A 15,480-nucleotide genomic window follows, 5' to 3' on the forward strand; every position below is an offset into this window, starting at 1 on the left:
CATTATGTACTGGTGAAGACTCTTAAGAGTCCCTTGAACTGCAGGGAGATCCAACCAGTCCATCCTAAAGGAAATCAGTCCTGAGTATTCATTGGAAGGACTGATGCTGGAGCTGAAACTTCAATACTTTGGCCACCTGATGCGAAGAACTGACTCATTAGAAAAGACCCTGATCCTGGGAAAGAACGAAGGCAGGAGGAGAAGGGGACAACAGAGGATGAGATGGTTGGATGGCATCACCAACTCGATGGACATGAATTTCAGCAAGCTCCGGGAGTTGGTGATGGACAAGAAAGCCTGGTGAGCTGCAGTCCGTGGGGTTGCAAAAAGTCAGACATGACTGAGAAACTGAACTGAACTGAACATTATGTGTCAAGCACTGTTCTTGGAGCTACAGTTATGCAGTAAAGAAAAGTTCCTTATGAAGCCTACAATCTAGCCAACTTTTTTCTAGAAAGGAAAAAAGTAGATACATTTTTGTGGTCCAGATGATCAACTGAAGTAGGCATTCTTTCCAACAGAGGGAGAAGAGTTCAATCTAAAAGCTATTAGTTTATGAAACTTGCTGGAAGACTCCCAGCAACTCTGAAAAAGCTGATAACCCTAAAAGAAAGAGTAAAGTAAGAAATAAATGAAATCTTAAAATTAAGTAGTATTTACCTCTGAATTCCTTCCAGAATATCTTTAACAGCTGCCATTAACTTTTGAAGATATACAAATGCTTCTTCAAATGATGCTATTTTTGAAGACGTCAGAGTTGAATTTGAATCCAACCTTTGAAACACATCCATGCTAAAATAGAAAGAAAAAATGCTCATAGGTACACACTCATATTTACTGTAATTCAAGTATTTCGACTTCTAATGTATAAAATAATGTTTATAACTTATCGCTCATAATGCTAATCTGTTTAAATGAGAAATAAAAGAAATGTCCAGACTACCATTCATGCAAAGAATAGGGGTCAACAACTATATAGGTCAAAGAGAAAGTAATATGGTAAAAACTGTGTGAGACCATAAGAGATAGAAGGGAAGTCATGCTATCAATCCATATTCAAAAGTCAGTACGTAAGTACAGACCGTACTCCCATATACAAGGATGAAGAAAAAAAAATCACACATCAGATTTAGAGTTTGCTGAAACTGGATGTTACAAATATTCATACACTTTGCTCTGATAATTCCAATTTTAGAAACAGGCACAATTAATAACTACCTCAATGTACAGTAATATTTTTAAAAAGTGTTAAGTAGTAAATTAGCTACCTGATGAAATATCAAATAACTATTAAGATGATGCTTATGCCATCTATGAAACAGAAAAATTAAGGTAAACAAAATGTACTCATATAACATAAAAACAGCCATATAAAAATGCAAAGCATATGCTGTATGGGTGGAACACTGCCTCCCCCACCCCAAAACTCATGTTCACCCACAACCTCAGAGTGTGACCTTATGTAAAATAGGAGTTTTGCATATGTAAGTTAAGTTAAAATGAGGTCATACTGGATTAGGGTAGACACTTCCCTATGTGAAGACAAACGCACAGACTGGACTGGAGTGATATGTCTGCAAATACTGCTGGCAGCTACTAGAAGCTGGAGACAGTCATGGGATAGATTCTCCCTCAGAACCTCCTCAAAGAACCAACTCTGCAGACACCTGGATTTCAGACTTTCTAGTCTTCAGACTGTGACTGAATAAATTTCCGTCACTTTATTTTTCAGTATTTTTATTGAAGTATAGTTAATTCAGAATGCTGTGTTCATTTCTGCTGTATAGCAAAGTGATCCAGTTATACATATATATGTACACAATTTTTTAAATATTCTTCTCCATTATGGTTTATCATAAGATACTAAATAATAGTTCACTGTACTACATAGTAGGACCATGTTGTTTATCCTTTCCTTATATAAAAGCTTACAGCTGCTAATCCCAGCCTCTTAAGGTTGTGCATAAGGGCTCTAGGGCTTCCCAGGTGGCTTAGTGGTAAAGAATCTGCCTGCCAAGCAGGAGACAAGGGTTTGATCCCTGGGGCAGAAAGATCCCCTGGAGGAGGAAATGGCAACCCACTCCAATATTCTTGCCTGGGAAATCCCATGGACAGAAGAGCCTGGCGGGCTATAGTGCAAAGGGTTGCAAAGAGTCAGACACGACTTAGCGACTAAACGCCACCACCATAAGTACTCAGAGTATTTATATGAAAAATAATGCATGGGGTCTACCAGATTTTCAAATAAACATCTCTATGTGAAAGGCTCAAACATGAATATGTTGAGAAGTTCTACAGTGACTCTGGTACACAATCAGGCACAGGAAACAATGAAGTAAGCTTTGAAAACTATACAATGATAAAGTAATTTATAAGCATTTTTCACTTACTGAAGGACTATAACATAAAGCATATTATCCAGAAATTAACAAGAGCTCTGCAGCATCCAACACAAATGTATATATATTATAGGTCAGTTCTAAAGTACATAAAGTAGTCAAATGTTTTCTAAGTGTAAGAAAGATTAAAATATCTTAAATATTGTTTTTGCTTTAATATTCTTTCACTTAGTCAAAGGCAAAGGGGAAAAGGAAAAATATGCCTATTTGAATACAGAGTTGCAAATAATAGCATGGAGAGAAAAGAAAACCTTCCTCAGTGATCAATGCAGAGAGATAGAGGAAAACAATAGAACGGAAAAGACTAGAGATCTCTTCAAGAAAATTAGATACACCAAGGGAACATTTCATGCAAAGATGGTCACAATAAAGGGCAGAAATGGTAGGGACCTAACAGAAGCAAAAGATATTAAGACAAGGTGGCAAGACTACACAGAACTATACAGAAAAGATCTTGGTGACACACATAACCACGATGGTGTGATCACTCACCTAGAGCCAGACATCCTGCAGCGCAAGCCAAGTGGGCCTTAGGGAGCATCACGACGAACAAAGCTAGTGGAGGTGATGGAATTCCATCTGAGCTATTTCAAGTCCTAAAAGACGATGCTGTCAAAGTGTGTGCTCAATATGCCAGCAAATTTGGGAAACTCAGCAGTGGTCACGGGACTGGGAAAGGTCAGTTTTCATTCCAATCCCAGAGAAAGGCAATGCCAAAGAATGTTCAAACTACTGCACAATTGCACTCATCTCACATGCAAGAAAAGTAATGCTCAAAATTCCCCAAGCCAGGCTTCAACAGTATGTGAACCGAGAACTTCCAGATGTTCAAGTTGGATTTAGAAAAGGATCAAATTGCTAACATCCACTAGATCATTGAAAAAGCAAGAGAGTTCCAGAAAAACATCTACTTTTGCTTTATTGACTACACCAAAACCTTTGACTGTGTAGATCACAACAAACTGTGGAAAATTCTTAAAGAGATGAATACCAGACCACCTGATCTGCCTCCTAAGAAATCTGTATGCAGGTCAAGAAGCAACAGTTAGAACTGGACATGGAACAACAGACTGGTTCCAAATCGGGAAAGGTGTACATCAAGGATGCATACTGTCACCCTGCTAATTAATGTTCTTGCCTGGAGAATCCCAGGGATGGCAGAGCCTGGTGGGCCGCCATCTATGGGGTCGCACAGAGTTGGACACGACTGAAGTGACTTAGCAGCAGCAGAGTATATCAAGCGAAAGGCTGGGCTGAATGAAGCACAAGATGGAATCAAGATTGCCAGAAGAAATATCAATAACCTCAGATATGCAGATGACACCACCCTTGTGGTAGAAAGCGAAGAAGAACTAAAGAGCCTCTGGATGAAAGTGAAAGAGGAGAGTGAAAAAGTTGGCTTAAAACTCAACATTCAGAAAACTAAGATCATGGCATCCGGTCCCATCACTTCATGGCAAATAGATGGGGAAACAACAGAAATAGTGACAGATTTTTATTTTCTTGGGGCTCCAAAACCACCGCAGATGGTGACTGCAGCCATGAAATTAAAAGACGCTTGCTCCTTGGAAGAAAGGCTATGACCACCCTATACAGCATATTAAAAAGCAGAGACATTACTTTGCCCTCAAAGGTCCATCTAGTTAAAGCTATGGTTTTTTCAATAGTTTTGTACGGATGTGAGAGTTGGACCATAAAAAAAGCTGAGCGCCGAAGAATTGATGTTTTTGAACTGTGGTGTTGGAGAAGACTCTTTTGAGAGTCCCTTGGACTGCAAGGAGATCCAACGAGTTAATCCTAAATGAAATCAGTCTTGCATATTCATTGGAAAGACTGATGCTAAAGCTGAAACTCCAGCATTTTGGCCACCTGATGCGAAGGACTAAGTCATTGGAAATGACCCTGATGCTGGGAAAGATCGAAGGCAGGAGGAGAAGGGGACGACACAGATGAGATGGTTGGATGGTATCACCGACCCGATAGACATGAGTCTGAGCAGGCTTTGGGAGTTGGTGATGGACAGGGAAGTCTCGTGTACTATAGTCCATGGGGTCGCAGAGTCAGACATGACTGAACGACTCAACTGAACTGAACTGAAATATTGTATTAAACTATTTAGGTTTCAAAGTGATTATCTCTGTTCTGTATATACAATATTCTGCTAACAAGAACATTTAAGCCACAACATTAAAAATACATTAAGACTGGACAAACAAAATCTTTGCTTTATATGAGATTACAAAATTTTAAATATTGCTTTTTTTTAACCTCACATGTCAGATATAGTTATTTCTTTAGTATAAAAGACTATAATTTGTCTCAAAAAATTTTTAATTATAGTCAAGGACTAAAAATCAGTCCTAAATCTATAATTGAATGAGAACAGATGTTTAAATGGAATGCTAAGATCACTTTACTGCTCTTGTAAACAACTAGAATGGAGAGAGGCTCTTAATCCAAAATAACAAAACGGGCTCTCAACCTGAGATCACATTACAAGGCATACAGTATGACCGACATACTAGTTACATAAAGACTATGGGCTTGAGGAAAGTTATGGAAGGGAGTGTTGACCTACTTTAAATCAATTGTTTTCGATTATTTTTTAAGTTACTCCAGCAACCTATTTAAAGACCTACTCACAAATGGTCTCTATCTTTTCATTTTACTAAGACCAGAATACTTTATGTGTATGAAAGTAACAAAAGTATTAATCCACTTAAGTATTTACCTTTAAAAAAATTTTTACATGCATTTTTCCTAATCCAGACTGATGTTTTCTTTACATTATTTTGCATCTTATTTCTCAGAAGCCTTTGGATCCTGCTAATTTCTTTAGCCACTCCTGGTGACTATTCATTGGTTTTGACATGTTGGCAAACGATCTAACATATTTAGCAATGATTCTCATCAGTTTCACATCTGAATCACCTAGACAGAAGCACTAGTTCAGCTTCAGTCCTGAAGTGAAGTGAAAGTTGCTTAGTCTTGTCTGACTCTTTGTGACCCATGGACTATAGCCTGCCAGGCTCCTCTGTCCATGGAATTCTCCAGACCAGAATACTGGGGTGGGTAACTGTTCCCTTCTCCAGGGGATCTTTGCAACCCAGGGACTGACCCAGGTCTCACACACCGCAGGTGGATTCTTTACCAGCTGAGCCACCAAGGAAGCCCTGTGCTACTGAATTAGAATTTCTAACAAGAGAACCTAACCACATATATTTTTTACCCTATCCAGATAATCCTGAGCCCCTTTTTAAGCAGCACTACCTCTAAAGTAATTTGACAAAAGGCCCTCATAAGATAATCTAGTACAAACTATATTGTTAAAGTCACAAACCAGGGCTTCCCTGGTGACTCAGTAGTAAAGAACCCACTTCCCAATGCAGGAGACACAGGTTCCATCCTCGATCCAGGAGAATTCCACATGCCGCACAGCAACTAAGCCCATGTACAACAACTATTGAGCCTGTGCTCCAGAGCCTAGAAGTCACACTAGGGAAGCCCACGCACCCTACATCCTGTGCTCTGCAAAAAAAGAAGCAATGAGAAGCCTATTCATCGCAACTAGAGTAAGCCCTGCTCGTCGCAACTACAGAAAAGCCAGAATAGCAACAAAGACCCAGCCCAACCAAAAGTGAATTACCAAACAAACAAAATTTCAAAAAAACTAAGACACTTTGTAGTAAAAAAAAAAAAAAATTCACAATCCAAACACTATTTAATGAACACTAGCAATATTGGACGGAGAAGGCAATGGCACCCCACTCCAGTACTCTTGCCTGGAAAATCCCATGGATGGAGGAGCCTGGTAGGCTGCAGTCCATGGGGTCGCTAAGAGTCGGAGAAGACTGAGCGACTTCACTTTCACTTTTCACTTTCACTCATTGGAGAAGGAAATGGCAACCCACTCCAGTGTTCTTGCCTGGAGAATCCCAGAGATGGGGGAGCCTGGTGGGCTGACGTCTATGGGGGTCACATGGAGTCGGACACGACTGAAGTGACTCAGCAGCAGCAGCAGCAATAATGGAAAAGCCTGAAACTCGAAAATTCTTAATTTAGTACCTGTTTTGATACAGTGTAATCCAAACATTCTCTAGGATAGACCAGATTTCTTGATGCCTGCTGGTTTGGGGAGGATAAGAACCGGATAAAACGGTGATTTCTTGGTTATCAGATTTCATCAGAGAATTATCTTCCTGGCTTTTACCTGGTGTATTTTGTGAAGAATTTTGCTTAAGTTTTGCCTTGACCTGGGAAAATAAGAATTACATAATATGCAGCTAGTCCTTCACTAGTAAGTGAGAAAGAAAGAATGCCAATTGTAGATTACAAATGTTCTGCCTTTCTTGGAAGTGCTATTTATTCTTTGTCCTTGATTATGTACAGAATATTACCAGAATAGAATCAGAGTTGAATTTTTTTTTCTTTTCCATTTATATGAAACAGTATTTCCAGTTTATTTATTACAGAGTATAGAAGTAGAATTCTACTTATAAGGGATTAAGAAATAAGTGAGCAAAGAAATGGGAACAATGGTTATATACTGCTCTTTTGAGAAGTTTGGTAGTTGATGGAAGGAGATGGTGCAGTAAATAGCACGACCAATTAAAAGTATTTAAGAACAGATCTGAGCATATTTCTAAACAGTGTGAAAAAGCAATACCATTGATTCAAGTGATATTTTCTTAAAAAAAAATCACCCTGGGGGAAAATATTAACTTAGGTGAAAAATGCATATGCTAGAAAGGAAAAAAGTTTTTAACTATGAGTTTATTGAGTTTGTTGACTTGGCTCGTCTATAACATCTTTGTGAACTTAAATAAAATTACTCCATTTCTCTAGGTCTCCTTTGTTGATAAAAGCATGATTTCAAACATTAGCTTCATGCTTATCAAATTTAAAAAAAAGGAAATTTCCGAAACTGTAACAACAGTTGATAGTTACTGAGCATTTCTTATGTATAGGAATTTCCTAAGAATTTTATATCTATTTAGCTCATTTAATCCTCACAATTACTCTATGAAGGAGATACTATGATTATCTACATTTTATTGAGGCAAAGAAAGGATAAATAAGTTATGCAGGGTTACACAGCTGGTAAGAGGCATGAACAGAATCTGAACTTTAGTAGTCTATGAATGTGGTTATACTCTCTCTCCAACTCATAAAGGTAAATATTACCCTTTTATTTCTTTTCAGGAAGGAAGAAAACAGCCTGTTTACATTAATTATGAACTTAATAAATACACATGAATGTATAAATTTTGTTTTGAGATAAATGTGTTTAATCATCACATAATGCTTTTTCTCAGCTCTCAAACAGAAGTGTATGCAACATACAAATAGGGTGCTTTATCAAACACTTACATAGCACTTACTATGTGCTAGACTCTACAAATATTAATTTAATTCTCATGACAGTTCTAAAGCAGAGATTATTATACTCTTTCTTATAAAAGAAGGGCTTAAGGCTCTGAGAGGTTAAATAACCAGAAATTAAAAACACAACTAGTCAGGATGGGAAGTCTGAGGCACATAAGTCTAAAGTTTATTAAAAACACTTATTTTAAATATTCTATCATTCTTGAAGGTCGTCTTTTTTTTATGATGTTAAAAGCTTCATAAGAGAAAAAATATATATCCTTTCCTCTACCCCATTTATATAAAAATCTGGAAAATGACATTACTTAACTTTCCATTTTGGTTTCTCAGAATCAAATGAATAATGAATATTCCTCTTTTCCTGACTTTCTACACTTAGTAAATTAAGATAAGGGGGATTTTTTTTTTTTTTTACAGTTACTATACTTAGATATTCTATTCCTGGAGGTAATCTCTTTCTTTTCGTTGTTCAAGTTAGTGACACATAACTAAGTATCCAGGTCATAAATCAGATGCACTCTACAAAATATTGAAAGTGCATTTTAAAAGCCCAAGCTAAATCACAATGTTCTTGGCTGACTTAGACAATGAATTGTTTCAAACACGAAAATAAAGCAATACTTGAAAGCTCTAATTGTGGAAATAACACAAGTTGTTTCAAACAATCAGACTAATGCTTAATGTTGAGGGAAAAGCACTAAAGAGAATACTAGATTTTTTGTCCCTTGTCTTCTTGAATCTCTTGCTAATGTGACAACTAGAAAATCAGGATCCAAGAATAAATAACTTACTAAATAACAAGCCAATATGTTTACAAGTGGGCTATATATAACAGGCATACAATTATGTGACAAACAACACTAGATTTTAATATCAAACTTTTCATGGAAGAAAACTCCCATGGCTAGGTTTCCAACTGATAAAAGAATCTTGATATCATTTTTATCTCAGTCATTCCTAATTTTCTAATTCTCAATAATTTTAATTCAAAGGCTGCTAAGATTGTAAGTATCCTAAACTTTCCATTTTGTTCACCATGGTTGTTTCACTAAAGATGGGGTTTTAGGGCTCAGTTCTGTGAGGGAAAGGATAATGTGCTCTTCCCTACACAATTCAATTATAATACTCAAGCTGTAACTCCTAAATTCCCAGGTCTATTCCTCCCTACTGAAGATTCTAAAAGTCACACTTGCCATTTAAAAGAATAAGTACCAATGTTTTGATCATCTTAAACCAAAAATTTATTCACCCCTTAAATCAATCCTTTCCTCAAGAAATAACATATATTTCCTCTTAGTTTATCAAAAAAGATGCTTCTTTTAGTCTTAAGCAAATTAAATTCTTTCCTCAGTGATTATGACTAAGTTTAGTATCATCTAATCCTTTCATTACTTCATAGGTACCAGGGCCTATGTTACCAGAAAAAAACCACAGAGGAAAACCTGGCCAATTCAATAACTCAAAGGAAAAAAAGATACGACACACACATACACACATATATACATATACATTAGATGAAAGTATCATTGATCTCTAACGATGTAATTGTGATGCTGAGTTTTTTTAACTGTTTCAGGCATATAAAATGACCTGAATTTTCTAGATTTGAAATCAGAAGACTCTAGAAATATAGTATTACTAGGGACAAAATTCACATAGTTATTTTAAAGGGGCAAAAAGTTATCAGTGCTAGGCAGATTGCATAAGAATCACATGAGGAGACCTGTTAAAAAATTGGTAGGTCAACTGGTAAAGTTTGAATACGGTCTGTAGGTTAGATAATTGGATTATGTCAATATTAATTTCCTGATAATTACACTAGTTATATAAGATACCCTTATTCATTAGGAAATATATATATATGGAAATATTTAGGGGTAAAAGGGGATAATATCTGCAAAATACTCTTATTAAATAATTCAGAAAAAAAATTCTGGATAGATAAGTAGACTGGTAGGTAGAAGACAGAAAATAATAAAAGCAAATGTGATAAAAGGTTAACATTGGGAAATGGGGGTAAAGGACACATATGAGAATTCTTTATGTTACTCTTGTAATTTTTTTGTAAGTTTGAAATTATTTCAAAATAAAACATGAACCAAGAACAAAAATACTTCTGGGCACCACTGACAGAAATTTTACTCAGTAAGGGGCATGGCATCTGCATGCTTAAAAAAATTTCTGAAGTATTTTAATGCATGCTGTGATCCACTGGTCAGGAGCACTGAAAAATGAGTAGTCAAGCAACAATGCATAGTTCTCTTCTATTCATAAATGAAGCAATATGAAATCCCAACAACTGCTGTGACGCTGCTCCCATAGGAGTATGCGTGTTTTATAACTTGTAATAAGGATTGTTCAGTCTCCATTCAATTCACTTAATATTTACTTAATGCTTTTAGTATGTTAGAGTATGTTAAATTTCCTACCTACTGTTGTCTGATAAATACATTCTTATAACATATATGATTACTCTAAATGCATTCTAAAGGTATCTTACCTCTGTAAATGTTTGGAGTAGTTTGTTCACTTGAGCAAAGGCCTGTGGAAGAATACCATCATAATTTGACCTTGTACTAAAAGCATGTAGCAAACTTTTAGAATCCTGAAGCAGGAGTTTCAGTGTTGTAAAGTCCACTGCTTTATTAGCTGGTAACAGAAAATTAAGAAGGAAAAAATATGTAAGAGTGAGTATACAACACAAAAATGTTTTCGGAAAATCAATCTAATAATTAAGAAATCTAAGGAGAGTATACATTTACATCTACAGGCTCCTAATTTACCTCTCTGGTGTAAAAAGCCATAATGAGACTTAGTTTTAGACAAAGTTCTTGGAGTTGGTTCTGGCATTCTGTGAAGCTGGCCTTCCATATCCGTAATTTTCACATGTACAGTTTCTATCAACTATAGATCAAAAGTATTTGGGGGAAAAATGTTCTATAATGTTCCAAAAAGCAAAACATGAATTTGCTGTGCACTGGCACCTATTTACACAGCATTTACATTGTATTAGGTATCACAAGTAATCTAGAGATGATTCAAAGTATATAGGGGGATATGCGTAAGTTATATACAAATACTAAGACATTTTATACAAGCGACTTGAGCATGGAGAATTCTGCTATCCTCAGGGGTCCTGGAACCAATTCCCTGTGGATACTGAGACTATATTCAGATTCCAAAATTTCCCTCAAAAAGGTCAACTTCGAAGTAAAAGTGAAATGCACAAGTTACTATACACAAAATAGACAGATAACAAGGTCCTACTGTATAGCAGGAAATGGCAACCCACCCCAGAACTCTTGCCTGGAAAATCCCATGGACTGAGGATCCTGGTAGGCCATGGGGTCGCAAAGAGTCAGACACAACTGAGCAACTTCACTTCACCTCACTGTATAGCATAGGGAACTATATTCAATACCCTTCAATAAACCACAATGTAAAGAATATGCATATATATGTATCTGAATCATTATGCTGTATACGAGAAACTAACACGACATTGTAAATCAACTACACTCCAATTATACTTCAATTTTTAAAAATTAAAAGCAAAATGAAAGAATGTTATACTCTTCAGAAGAGATAATCACCAAACAAATCTGAGTTAAACTACAGATTTTCAAAACTGAGGTTGTTTGTATACAGATTACTCTTGAGACATCACAGTGTCCACATTTTGGTGGTAAGCACTTAAATTATATGCAGTACCTTTCATAATCAACTCAGTAATCATGTAGTGACTTATCTTCAAATTCCATCACATGAAATATAATACCAGATTTATTGAAAATGTGTTCTCTCTGGACACAATCCAATTTCAGTGAAAAATAAACTACTTAACAGTGAGCTATGGGCAAAAGAAGCTAATAGAATTTTCCCCCCTTAAATTAGCAAAGTGAGTTAATCTACAGGTAATAATTTAAAGATGTAACATTTTTGTCTCAAGGAACTAAACTTGCTTACATTAAATTTTCAAACCAATTAGAAGTGGTGACAATAATTCAAAGATTCAAAGTTACGAACAATGAAGTTAAACAACTTTCTAATGTTACCAAAATTCGGAACAGAAAAAATTATCTCTATTATTAAGATAGAATACTGCATAACAGTTTTCAAAGGCATTTAAAATAACCACAGTGCAATGTGTTTGCTTTGTTTTCTTTTAGGTTCACAGCTTCAGAAATTATATTTTATTATGAAACACTGGCACTATGAGTTAAAAAAATAGTTTTTCTGTATAACTTACATAACAAATATTTGCTTGTGAAATCCTGAAAGTTTAAATGAAAATAAAAAGTGGATTTTCATAATTAATTACTCAATATTCTGAAATTCTGATCTACTGTGACGGTTACAGCCAAGATTCTGGCTACCCTTTTATCAAGCAAACAGTGCATCTCCTTGCAAGACACTTTCAGTTATTTTTAAAATCAAAGACTAGTTCAAATTCCTGTGGGAAAATTAGAGATAAGAGATGCTACAGAGGACAGAAAGGAGGTAAATCTCCTCAGAGGAGGCAGTTGGACACAACTTCTTTTAATGGTGTTTCTCCAGGGTAGTATATATTTGATAGGGCTGAAATCCTTGAATTAATCATTTTATTTCATCTTAAAAGAATTCTTTACTAAAGATTAAGGCAAAAGTATAATGTCAATGATCAATTCAGTACTTAGACAAAGCATAAAAAAATCTACAAGGCTGAAATAATTTAATGTTTATATAAGGTCAATAATTATTTAGGCGAAAATTAATATGGAAAATGAAGGCAGAAAAAGCTACTACTCATTTTCTACATAATTTTCTATGAATTGATCTAAAGTGACATGCTTGGTACAGTAAGTTAAACACACGTATAATTCAACAGCTGTGGATACTATTAAAAGATTATAAACAAAATTATCTGTAATTTTTTCTAATTCAAAATTATTTTAGAGCAGAAGGCATTTTTATAATTCTATTACATATCATTCACAAGTCAGTAAACATTAGGCATCAGATTCTTCTAGATCAAAGACCAATAAATTATGATTACACAATAATCCTCCAAATGAGTTTTTGTTTTTTTCATTTATTTTTATTAGTTGGAGGCTAATTACTTTACAATATTGTAGTGGGTTTTGTCATACATTGACATGAATCAGCCATGGATTTACATATATTCCCCATCCCGATCCCCCCTCCCACCTCCCTCTCCACCCGATTCCTCTGGGTCTTCCCAGTGCACCAGGCCCGAGCACTTGTCTCATGCATCCCACCTGGGCTGGTGATCTGTTTCACCCTAGATAATATACATGCTGTTCTCTCGAAATATCCCACCCTCGCCTTCTCCCACAGAGTCCAAAAGTCTGTTCTGTACATCTGTGTCTCTTTTTCTGTTTTGCATATAGGGTTATCATTACCATCTTTCTAAATTCCATATATATGTGTTAGTATGCTGTAATGTTCTTTATCTTTCTGGCTTACTTCACTCTGTATAATGGGCTCCAGTTTCATCCATCTCATTAGGACTGATTCAAATGAATTCTTTTTAACGGCTGAGTAATATTCCTTGGTGTGTATGTACCACAGCTTCCTTATCCATTCATCTGCTGATGGGCATCTAGGTTGCTTCCATGTCCTGGCTATTATAAACAGTGCTGCGATGAACATTGGGGTGCACGTGTCTCTTTCAGATCTGGTTTCCTCAGTGTGTATGCCCAGAAGAGGGATTGCTGGGTCATATGGCAGTTCTATTTCCAGTTTTTTAAGAAATCTCCACACTGTTTTCCATAGCGTCTGTATTAGTTTGCATTCCCACCAACAGTGTAAGAGGGTTCCCTTTTCTCCACACCCTCCCCAGCATTTATTGCTTGTAGACTTTTGGATAGCAGCCATCCTGACTGGCGTGTAATGGTACCTCATTGTGGTTTTGATTTGCATTTCTCTAATAATGAGTGATGTTGAGCATCTTTTCATGTGTTTGTTAGCCATCTGTATGTCTTCTTTGGAGAAATGTCTGTTTAGTTCTTTGGCCCATTTTTTGATTGGGTCATTTATTTTTCTGGAATTGAGCTGCAGGAGTTGCTTGTATATTTTTGAGATTAATCCTTTGTCTGTTTCTTCATTTGCTATTATTTTCTCCCAATCTGAGGGCTGTCTTTTCACCTTGCTTATAGTTTCCTTTGTTGTGCAAAAGCTTTCAAGTTTCATTAGGTCCCATTTGTTTATTTTTGCTTTTATTTCCAATATTCTGGGAGGTAGGTCATAGAGGATCCTGCTGTGATTCATGTCGGAGAGTATTCTCCAAATGAGTTTTTAATGAAAGGAATGGTTATCTCTCTTCACTTCTCTTGTTATTAGAGAAAAATAGAACTACTGACTACTACCTCTAAGTTCCATATAAGCACAAAAAAAATGCCCAGCCCTGGAAAACAGACAAATGGAAGATGGCAACTAGATGTCCCATTTTTGAAACCAAGTCTTATTTAAGATCACACATGGTTTATGGACTTCTTTTGACAGAAGCAACAAAATTATGTCCCTAGTAAAAGATATGAACACTGTTTCTGTATCTTTTAAAATGCTTTGAAGACATGTCTAATATGTCATTCCTTAATAATAATACCCCTAATAAATATTTTCTAGTTAAAGGTCAATGCCTGGAATGTGTATCTTTATTTTAAAAATCAGTTAACTTTAAAAAATAAATATTCATGCAACATCTACTACATATATGTCATAAAGTATTGATTATGAACTTTTAAGTTTCCTGGGGAAATTTATAAAGATATAAAACATTTTCAGAGTTTACACTTCAGGGGAAAAGAGAAGTGGTATATCCATCATAGAATGCTTTTGTTTTATCTTAGCTGCTAGGAAGCTTAGTGCTAAAATCTGTGTTCAAGTGCTGCAATAATTGTTTGCACATGTTTTAGAGTAAAACTATGTCTTTTATTCTTCTTCACTACCTGGCTCTTGTACTGAGGTGGTCATTTAAAGGCCCACATATACTGTTATTTTTAAAAAGTAGACAGGATATAACTAATACATAACATAGATCACTTCATGAGGAGTTTGAGAAAAGTCAAGAACTAACTGAACATCGTAATAATGGTTTATACTTCCCTTTTCAAAGGTACAGCAAAAGAAATGGAGCTGTTCACTCTGGACAAATCACTTACTCTCTCAAAGCTAGTTTCCTTAATGATAAAACACAGACTTTAATAATATTTATTTAGTCGCTAAGTCATGTCTGACTCTTTTGAGATCCCATAAAGTGTAGCCCATAAACATGCAAGCAAAGTAATGCTCAAAATTCTCCAAGCCAGGCTTCAGCAATACATGAACCGTGAACTTCCAGATGTTCAAGCTGGTTTTAGAAAAGGCAGAAGAACCAGAGATCAAATTGCCAACATCTGCTACATCATTGAAAAAGCCAGAGAGTTCCAGAAAAACATCTATTTCTGCTTTATTGACTATGCCAAAGCCTTTGCCTGTGTGGATCACAATAAACTGTGAAAAATTCTTCAAGAGATGGGAATACCAGACCACCTGACCTGCCTCTTGAGAAGCCTGTATGCAGGTCAGGAAGCAACAGCTAGAACTGGACATGAAACAACAGACTGGTTCCAAATCGGGAAGGAGTACATCAAGGCTGTGTATTTTCACCCTGCTTATTTAACTTATATGCAGAGTACATCATGAGAAACGCTGG

General features: G+C 36.0%; 1 protein-coding gene across 6 annotated transcripts in view; it reads right to left on the bottom strand.

Moving 5' to 3' along the window:
• SWT1 (SWT1 RNA endoribonuclease homolog) overlaps positions 1-15,480 on the bottom strand; it is a 94,522-nt gene that overhangs the window by 35,631 nt on the left and 43,411 nt on the right. For all 6 annotated transcript variants that reach the window (XM_043485150.1, XM_043485147.1, XM_043485149.1 and 3 more), the window contains 3 exons: positions 10,285-10,433; positions 6,465-6,652; positions 661-792 (listed from right to left, as the gene is read on the bottom strand). In XM_043485150.1, coding sequence (XP_043341085.1) covers positions 661-792; positions 6,465-6,652; positions 10,285-10,433 — 469 coding nt within the window. The remainder of the gene's footprint in view (positions 1-660; positions 793-6,464; positions 6,653-10,284; positions 10,434-15,480) is intronic.

Source organism: Cervus canadensis, chromosome 13 (assembly GCF_019320065.1).
Source record: "Cervus canadensis isolate Bull #8, Minnesota chromosome 13, ASM1932006v1, whole genome shotgun sequence".
In the NCBI taxonomy this organism is placed as follows: Eukaryota; Metazoa; Chordata; class Mammalia; order Artiodactyla; family Cervidae; genus Cervus; species Cervus canadensis.